The 10406-nt window shown below is 39.3% G+C and overlaps 1 protein-coding gene across 1 annotated transcript; it reads left to right on the top strand.

Moving 5' to 3' along the window:
* Window positions 1-1719: 1719 nt before the first annotated feature.
* ASPDH (aspartate dehydrogenase domain containing) lies at window positions 1720-9596 on the top strand (the record flags this gene model as incomplete). Its single annotated transcript, XM_083376225.1, has 7 exons — window positions 1720-1774; window positions 2891-3035; window positions 4369-4453; window positions 5193-5342; window positions 5786-6012; window positions 6841-6980; window positions 9559-9596. The coding sequence occupies 7 exons, from the start codon at window positions 1720-1722 to the stop codon at window positions 9594-9596; spliced, it is 840 nt and encodes a 279-aa protein (XP_083232351.1).
* Window positions 9597-10406: the final 810 nt, after the last annotated feature.

The following is a 10406-nucleotide window of genomic DNA, read 5'->3' as shown; positions in this document are numbered from 1 at the left end:
TTGCCTATCATTTTTTATTTTCTAAGAAAGCTTATGGGACCAACCTTAGGCTCAGAGGCATTCTTAGAATTAAAGATGATGTTGATAAGTTCCCCATTTTAATTAAAAGAATGTTTTCAAGATGTACAAAATTAGATGGGTCAGGAGATCTGACAGATACCAAGGGAAATATCTAGAAGCACATTGATATTTCTATGCAGTGGGCACATTACAAATTAAAACTTATTTTCAGTCAAGTGTGCGAATTATGTCCATTATAAAAGCTTAGTTAATAGGACTTAAGACTTCAGTGCTCGGGAGGGAGCATATGATGTGGGATACTTACAGTTGTTGGAATGAATGTGTGATATTGTGGCCATATTTCCAAGCCAGCCAAAGAGGCAGCTTTATTTTTGAGAAATTCTGCAAGCAACCATTTCAACAAGGGTTACAGGCCAGCCTGAGTTAATAATTAATGCCCTTCCAGAAATGATCAGCCAAAGGAACTCAGTCAACATTCCTCTTTTTCCCCCATTATCCTGCAGCTATCTGAACGCAACTTAAACCAGGTGAGTCACCTCAACATAGAAGGGGAGCTGGGGATATTCAGCAAGAGGAGGAGTAAAAGCTATATTAAGATAGAGTATTTAACAAAGTAAATCTGTGAGTAAGAGTTGAAATAATAAGTTACAGGATGAAATGTTCCCTTTCACTTTCAGGCCACATCATTCCATTCTGTTCCATTTGAACAGATGTCATTCCTTGTAGACCAACATATTCAGGCTACTTTAAGATGTTTGGGGTGTTCTTTTAGCTTCAAGTCCCAAAGATATTTTTTTCTGTTTTTGCAGACCTTGGGGTTTTCCCAAGCTTCCCTTTCATGCAGCCTGAGCATGGAATTGGAAGGAATAATAGATTTGATTAGATCATACAGAAGAAGCATCTGGTGCCAGCATGCGTGTGTATGAATGAAAATGGGAACTGAAGACTCAGAGGATGGGTACAGAATGGGAAACTAAGATACTTTCCCAGAGCTTTCTCATCCATCAATTATTAATGGCAGCATCAAATGATGACTTGCATGTCTGAAAGAGCAATAAGATTAGAAATTCTGACTCATCTCTGTTGCTTCACAGTGAATTCATTTGCACATGCAGCCATGAATGACTGAGTGGCTGAACTAATAAGAAATCTTGAAATGGCAAATGTGCATAGCCTCTCTGTATCTCCCTCACATCAGTGCCATTCAAGATATATTGCACTACTGTTCCCATCATCCTCAGCCATTAAGGATCTGAGCCAACATATACCATGTTATATGCATGTTAAGATGTTTGCGTCATTTCACAGTTATAGAATTGCAAGTTCTTGTTTATATTTGCATTTTGTACATATTAACTGCAATTCTTTTCCTCATTTCCAAGTGCAGAGAAGGCGATTTTGCTCAATAGCCAAGTAGCGTATTAGAGTCAGAGACTCTTGAACTAGGATATCAAGATTCAAATCCCCATTCAGCCATGAAAATCCCCAGATAGCTTTATGGCATTCCCTTGACTTATAACCTACTTTGCAAGAAAAAAAATAGTATGTAGGAAGACAGGTAGCCTGGGCTTCACTAGGAAAGGCTAGACAAACATGAAATACCCTGGGGCCTAAATAAGGGATCCAGTATAATACCTCAGGCTCTGCTCTATCTTTGTCAGACAACTTTCTGTGGCTATTTGTCTCATAGCAGGCTGAATGTTTGGAGGCCAAAGGAAGAGGCGGATTGGAATTGTGGGCTATGGACATCTAGGTAAGCAGCATTTCTTGACCATATTTGTCTTATCAGTCTCCCCATTCACTGAATCTGCTACTAGACAAGCAACTTGTAGTTTTTGCCTTTATTATGAGCATCTACTTTCAGCAAGATTGCCCAATATTTCTGAAAACTTGGGTGTTTTTTTATTTCAAAAGCGATTTTAACAAATCTCTCTGTTTGGCCAAATGCTTTGGTTCTTCAGGGAAGAAAAGAGGGGGGCTGGGGGGGGAGACTTTCTGAGGACTTTGCAGAAGCTTAAGACATTTATGCTAACCCTTAAAATCTTTTAAAAAAACTTTTTGCAATGGTGTGAGGGGGATTAGGGGGTATAATATGTGCCTTAAATCCCTGCAAACATTGCTCCACCCACTCTGCCCTATCACCTGGAGAGCGTATAAAAATAGCTCAGCTTTTAGCTACTACAAATTTCCCACTCCTGCACTAGAGCCAGTCAAATGCTTTTCTCCAAAGACTCATATTTTCAGTTTTCAAACCCAGACTTTTTCTTAGGTCCTGATTTTGACCTGGAGCAAATGCCAAACTGTTATTTAAGTTTTGATTAGTTTACTGTAACTGTCAGGATCTACAACCCCCCGCCCCTTCTGATTTTTTCATTGATTTTTGCTTTGGGCTAATAAAACAAGCCTGTCTTCTTGTACATTTGTGGGTTTTTTTCCCCTAAGTACAGAAGGTTTATTTTGCTGGATCAGAAAAAAGATTAATGTATTGCTCAGCATTCTGTTTCCAATGGTGGTCAAACAAATCTTTTTTGAAGCTCATAAAACACATCTATTGTGCTAAGCTGTAATGTAATTTGCTTGGTTTTGGCTTAGTGCTATATAAACTATGATTTATGCTTGGGCATAATCACGATTAGGCAACTATATCATAACCAGAGATGCATGGACTCAACCAGTGCATAACAACCCCCCAAATCATTGGAGGTTCTAAACAAAGGACATTATTAAGATTGAGTCACTCCCAGAACAGAATCATAGCAAAATTGTGACAATAATGCCAGAATTTTTCTCCCACATCTGAAGTGTAGCAGGTGCATGAGAGAGCTAAGTCCACAATGGTGAAAATTACTATTTCATTTTCAATCTTCAGGCCAATATCTGACAAAACGAATCCAAGATGAAGGGTTCCAACATGGTTTGGAGCTGGCTTTTATTTGGAACCGAGATGCCAGCAAGTTGGAGGGCACTGTACCATTGGAGCTGAGGTTGGGGAAGTTGACAGATTTTTTACAATGGTGAGTAGATAAGCCGTTTCACAGTTAAGATAAGGAAAAGGTGATTTATGACCTGTCAACATACTTAGGATCATTGCAACATCCCTATGCTCAAATGATTGCAATCTGGGTGCTTGGCTTGCATTTATAATGCAAAATTTTTTGCAAAAATTTAGGGTCATGTCATCACCATTTTTAACCTTCCCAGCTGACTTCCAGTAAGCAAAGTTTATTAAAGGACTACTTACATTGAGTTGAAAGCCACATTCAACCTTTGAGTAGTCTGCTTGGGCTACGCTCCAGTACAAAAAAAATCAAACTGGATTTGATTTTAATAAAATTAAAGTCAAGTAAGTATAGTTAGTGTGAGCACTTCCCATCTTTTTAGCAGTCAGCATAAGACAGTTATTAAGATGTTAGACCAACTCTTAGCTCTCTGAGTGATTTTTGATTATAATAATCATATACTATATACTGTATGGATTATCTCTGTAGAAACTGAGTTGAATTTTATTGAAGAACATGTCTAGGTAGACATGCCTTCAACTGATGATTCACAATGTAGCCAGTGTTTATTCTCAAAATTATTACAGTCTTCTCATTTGGCAGACATGTTCTCTATTGGCATTCTTGCCAGGGGAAGTTGATGACCTTCTACTGGCATTCAAAGGTATATTTATTCAAACAGATACTTGATTTTGTAAGTTGGCTGTTAGAGCTACTGCAAACCCAGGCAGAATTACCTCACATTTATTTGTTCTGAGTGACTAGGTTGATGTTTGACACACCTATGTTTAGGTTTTGATGGTTGTCTGTTTTGAATTTCATTTTTCTTAGTTGACTTGAAAGATGAAAAACAAACCTAATAAAGATGTATCAGTAGAAAATCCCACATTCAAACATTAGCATTTCTACACAAGGGCCAAGAGGACACTTGACAACAGACTGGGAGTGCTGCTGTTGATGAAAATAGTTCAGCATTCCCCAACCTGAGGAAAATTCTGTGATTAAACCAATCTTCTCTGACCAAATGTAATGCCCTCAGGATGTCTAGACTTCAGTATTCATAGCCACTACCCTACTGGAGGGGGAATAATAGGGAGTAAATAATGTGACTGAATACCTATGGGTCAATCAAGCTGGGGAAGGCTGAACTTCAAGGCACATTGTGTGAATCTCAAGAGATCTTATGGAAGAATACCATTATTTTTTTAGATTTAGTGTAAGAGTTGGTCCATTAAAGACAAACTTTTCAGTGGTTACAAAATGAAGGGGAAATGGATTGTTATCTAGGTACTGCACTGGTATTTTCAAGATAGCATCTTGTTATTATGTTTGTTGCTTCTTTCCAAAGCCATGCTGATGTCATTGTTGAAGTGGCACATCCCTGCATTGCCCAAGATTATGGGGAATTCTTCCTTAAAGCTGCAGATTTTATGGTGAGAACTACAGCTGCCTACAGACAGAGGCAGGCAGCATCAGCATGTTTTTATTTATTTATATCTTGCTCTAAATGTGACATGCAAAAGACTCTAATCCATATTTTTTACCACGAATAGAGAACTTTGGGTGATCAGAGACCATTCAATGTTTTGGAAGGAATCAAGGATCATAGAGAGTGAAACAATAATGCAAATTGTGCTTGACTGCGTTATGTACATAGACAGGGACAGGATTTGCTATTTGTTTTGGGAGAAAGTCCAATATTTCCTCTGTTGTGTACATTATGTTAAGGTTACTTTTAAAGACTTGTGGTACTGTTTTCATGTTTTCTATGGTACAAAAATTATGCCACTAAGTTTTGACAACTCTTCGTCTCCCAGTAAGGGTGGATATGAGTTTGGATCATAGAATATGGTCTAAATTAGCATTTCCACACATGGTATTTTCCAGATATGTAGCCTGATTCCCAGAATTCCCTGTAAGCATGGCCATTACTGAGAAATCTGGGAGTTGAAATTTGCATATTTGGAGGGCCAGCTTGTGAAAGGTAGTCTAAACCAAATAAATCACATTTATCTGTTAGTATGCTGTGTGTACTTGGTTTCTGTTTCTTTCTCCTTTGTCTTATCAAATTAAATTATTTTGCACTCAATAATTGGAGAGAACCAATAAATATATTATCGTGAAGCACTCTTCTTCCAGATTCCCCAGTGCAAATATCTCCATGTCCTTTAGGTGGGATCACCAACAGCCCTAGCAGATGTGAACACTGAGCTTAGATTACGTGAAGTGGCAAAAAAGACTGGACACACACTTTACATCCCCAGTGGGGCTCTATGGGGTGGCCAAGACATTCAAAGGTTGGATGATGCAGGGATGCTCCAGGTAAGTGCCTACAGAGAAATGGGGTAGGTAGCTTACTTCACCTAGTGATATCTATAAAACATGGAGCTGCATCTTTCAGAATTCCAGCCTGCAAAGGAATTGTAGTAATTGCAATTAAAATCTTGGAGTTGTGCCCTAAGTCCAGATAGGAAATGTTGATGTAAGAGAAAATCTATGTTGATAAAAGGAAATTTGGACATAAATATTTGGAGAATTACTGACATCAAATGCAGCCGTGGAAGACGCCAGTTTGAAATACTGGAAAACTTTCAGCCAAGCAATGTATACTTCACAGAGCAAAACAAATTAATTAATGTAAGGCACTTTCCTGTATTCTTATTCAGAAGTGGAAATCTTTGGATTGGGATTTTACTATTTAAAAGGCTAGAAAGAAAGAGATATTTAAGGATTTGTGACTTCTCCAATACTCTATTTTTTTCTAGGCATTAACAGTCACCATGATTAAACACCCGGACAGCTTCCGGTTGAGTGGGTCTCTTGGAGAGCTTGCAAAGGGAAACAAGGAGGAAAGCATAGTGCTGTACAATGGCCCTGTGCGGGGTCTGTGTCCCTTGGCTCCCAACAATGTCAACACAATGGCAGCAGCTTGCATTGCTGCTCCAAGTCTGGGCTTCGATGGTGTAAAAGGTTGCCTCGTGGCAGATCCTAAGTAAGTTTTGAACTGAAGGGTAAGCAACTTGGTACTCATGAATCCCTCTCTTAGTATCTAATGTACATCTTGCATGCCTGATTTTTACTTGGTGTTATTTTTTTGTTAAAAAAGTTTATTTCAGTCTTTTAAAATTTAAATGAGAAACCTGCATGCCTTATCTTTATTTACAAGACTTCTCCTGTTTCCCCAAATAGGGCCTGCAGGCATTTTCAGGAAAAAAGGAATGAATAATAATAATAATAATAATAATAATAATAATAATAATAATAATAATAATAACAATAATAATAATAATGCCCAGAGATTGGGAGAATGCCAAGCAGAACTGGCAGCACTATGTGTCAGAAAAATCAAGATGATTGCCATGATAGTCATAAAAACGAGGAGTTTGATCACCATGTAGCCATCTTGTCTTTAAAAAAAAAACCATCATACACTGTAGACACCCTTTATGCCATTTTTTTTAAAAAAAGGAAACTCATATTTCTAGAGAATATTCTGAGGATTAGTTGGTGTTGTAGTTATATTCTTGATAAGTGGATATTTTGTGACTGGACACAAGTATCATGGTAGCCATTTTCTGAAAGTGCTATGGTTTTAAAGCAGGTGTCTCTCAATCTTGGCAATTTGAAGAATTATGGCCTTTAACTTCCTAAATTCCCCAGGCAGTATGTTAGCTAGTGAATTCTGGGAGTTGATGTCCACACATCTTAAAGTTCCCAAGGTTGAGAAACACTGGTGTGAAACGTGTCCCAGCAAGCTCATGGCTTTGTGTCATTTTTTTTCTAAACACCTGGTCTAACCGAGCACAATTTTATTTTCCAGTGTCCCTGACTATCATGTGGTGATGATTGAAGCAACAGGGCCAGGGGGCTTCTCAGTCAGCACCAGTCGCAGGAACCCAGCTGCTTGTGGGGCTGTTACAGGGTCAGCTACCTTTTCTGCTTTCTGGAGCAGCCTATTGGGTAAGGATGAAAACTTTCCCTTATCTAGAATGTATGAATTCTTCATCTAGATGTGGGTCAGTTTGTTCCAATCCTGATCAATTTGCCTACAGGGGAAATAGGTCGACAGACGATGCCATAGCTACTGCTTTACACTCTGTAGCAAGTCATCTCGAGAAGCCTGGAAGTTACGTCAGGATGCTTTTTGTTGACTACAGCTCAGCTTTCAACACCATTTTGCCGAGCATTCTCATCGAGAAGCTGACTGACTTGAAATTCTCCCCCGCCATCTGTGATTGGATTCAAGACTTTCTTAGGGATCGGTTACAAACAGTGAGGGTCAGCTCTGCTTTGTCCACCCCCCTGAAGCTTTGCACCGGCACGCCACAGGGCTGTGTGCTTAGCCCCTACCTGTACTCTTTATACACTTATGATTGTGTATCATCTGACCCATCCACTGCGATAATCAAGTTCGCAGATGATACAACTGTGGTGGGTCTTATTACAGGTGGGGATGAGACAGCATATAGGGCGGAGGTACAAAAACTATCCATATGGTGTAGTAACAACAACTTGCACCTAAACATTGGCAAGACGAAAGAGATGGTGTTAGACTTCCGGAGAAAAAAGGAGGAACCTGCCCCACTTCACATCGGAGAGAACTGTGTAGAGAGAGTTTCCTCCTTTAAATTTCTGGGAGTCTACCTCTGTGAAGATCTGACCTGGAAAGTTAACACAACTCAGGTGGCTAGAAAGGCCCAACAGAGGCTTCACTTTCTTAGGGTCTTGCGGAAGAACAGGGTAGAAAAACGGCTAATGACCCTCTTTTACCGGTCTACTATAGAGAGCGTCCTCTCGTATGGTATTGTGGTTTGGTATGCTGGTCTGACAGCCGTGGATAGGAAAGTATTACAGAGGGTAGTGAGCACAGCACAAGACATTGTGGGCTGTCCCCTGACACCACTGGATGACATCGCCAGGGCTCGTTGCCTTGGAAGAGTGAGGAAGATTCTCAGGGATGACTCACACCCTGGACGGTATCTCTTTACTCTCCTACCATCCGGTAGGAGATATAGGAGTATAGCCAGCCGTACCAACAGGCTGAAAAATAGCTTTTATCCGTGGGCTGTTAGGCTTCTAAATGGGACATAATCTTATGCAGAATTGACTTGGGAGGCCGGTGTGTGGTGTAGTTGGTTCACATAGTGTGGTGGGATGGAGGGTTTGTTGTCACTGTGTGTTGGGGGGAGAGAGCACGGGGGGGAGGCTCAGCTAATCTCAATGTACACATGTTGTACTTTGACAATAAAGGTTTATTATTATTATTCTTTTTTAATTTGAGGCCTGCTTCTCTTAGCCTCTGCAAGACAGCCCTGAGTCTACTGGCCAACACTTGTGGGGATTCCCCTGCAATAAGAACATCATCAAAATAAGGGCAGATGCCCTGAATACCCTTAAGTGTATGCTTCATGATTCCCTGCAAAATGCCCCCTTGCAAGGAGGCTTAAAACTGGGGAGATTCTGATATTATGAATGGAACTTCATTTTTCAATTCATCTACTTTAAGATCAATGTGGTGGGGATAACATAAAGAGAGATTCTCATCTAAGCCAATTTGAGAAAGAATATTAATCTAAAAATAAATAAAAAATTAAAAAAACCTGAAAAGTAAAGGCTGCAGCCCTACTTGGGCAAAGGTCCCCCTGAATTCAATCATCTTTCCCCAATATTTGGGAGGGACTCTAGCAGCAGGATTTAGCTTCTATGAGAAAAAGATGGAAGTTTTAAACATTTTCCTCTAAAGCCATGATGTCCTTCCCCAAATCTCAGCAGGTGAAATAGGTAGGTGCACCCTCTATAAAACTGAGATTTGTGACTAAGAAATCAGACTTTCCTCTGCATCTTCCTATGTAGAGAGATCAATTTTAAAAGAGATAAATAGAATCAAACTTTACTTTAAAAAAGAAAAAGAGACAATGGCAAAGGAGATTAAAGACACAAAGCTGTTAAAATCACATACAGCATCTTAGAAGGAATTCCAGTAGAAAAATAAGCAAGAAAAGATAAGGTTGTAAGTAGTTCACAAATTACTTATTCTTAATATAGAAGCAACTCTACTGTACAGAGGAGCCACTTGCATAAAACATACAAGGACTGAGACAATTGTATAGAGGTAATAATCTTCAGAGAAAATAGACTACTCATATTGTTAAAATAAAAACTAATCTTAAAGAATATTTCTACCTAAATGTTTTAGTTTTCCCTATTCCTTAGAATAACTTGATCACTGAAGTTGAAGTATAAGTTCTAGCTTCTGTGAGGTTTTTTAAAATCAGAAACTGAAAAATTCTTCTCTTTCCTCTACACAACTTTTTACTCCTTTTCTCAAGAGTTCAGCTTTATTTTTCAAAAGGGGCCGATTTCAATATTTTTAGCAAAGAGAAAATGGCTGAGAAAATTAATTATTCTTGTTTAGAAACTGAAGCAAATTTCTGATTCAGACAATCTGGATATTATAAGGCAGCTGGCTAAGAATAAGGTTTGGGAGATAGAAGCAATAACCCAGGCCTTCAATGATCCGTTCTTTTCCTTCCTATAGTATGCCAAGGACATGGAGGCCGAGTCTACCTGTGCTGAGGTTTATGAGATTTCTTCCTAAGAAGATACATAGAAGATACCTGAAAGGTAGTTCAATATGATGGGAAAACCAAGAAAGGTAGCAGCACCTTCTTAAAGGAAGCAGAAAAAACCCACTCACACATCTTGGATGGTTTCAGTTTGTCAGTCAAATAAATCAACTTTCTCCAATGTGAGCACCTTGCAAATATGCAGATTCCCCCCTAACCAGCTGAAAATTTTGTGAGTGGAAGTCCACACATCTGAAACAACACTGAAACTGGGGGAAGCTGGTAAAATAACTGGATCAATCACTATCTTTCAACCTAACCCACCTCACAGGTTTGTTGTTGCAGGGGAAAAAATTTAAATTTTAATTTTAATCCCATTTATATCCCGCCCTTCTCCGAAGACTCAGGGTGGCTTACAATTTAAGCACAAACCGATGCGCTTAGCAATAGCCTTCATTCTATGTATATGCCTGCTTATTAGGGCTTTCGGCCCCCGCCAAGTGGCATTTTTACAAAGTCAGCTTATTTTCCCCAACAATCTGGGTCCTCATTTTACCTACCTCGGAAGGATGGAAGGCTGAGTCAACCTTGAGCCTGGTGGGACTCGAACCTGCACTAATTGCAGGCAGCTGGTGTTACTTAAGGAGGCATTAGCCCACTGCTGCACCAATAGGAGGAGAAAGTAGTATTGTTTGTGTCTGCTGCCTTGAGTTCTTTATAAAAATAATAAATATGACATGGGGATAAACTGATTCAAATGAGACAAAGTTCAGTTGCTGTTATTCTTGTAATCCCATCTTGTTCTTCTCAATAAATCTTG

Source organism: Vipera ursinii (genome assembly GCF_947247035.1).
Source record: "Vipera ursinii genome assembly, chromosome: Z".
NCBI classification, from domain to species: domain Eukaryota; kingdom Metazoa; phylum Chordata; class Lepidosauria; order Squamata; family Viperidae; genus Vipera; species Vipera ursinii.
This window is presented reverse-complemented; position numbering and strand designations above follow the sequence as displayed.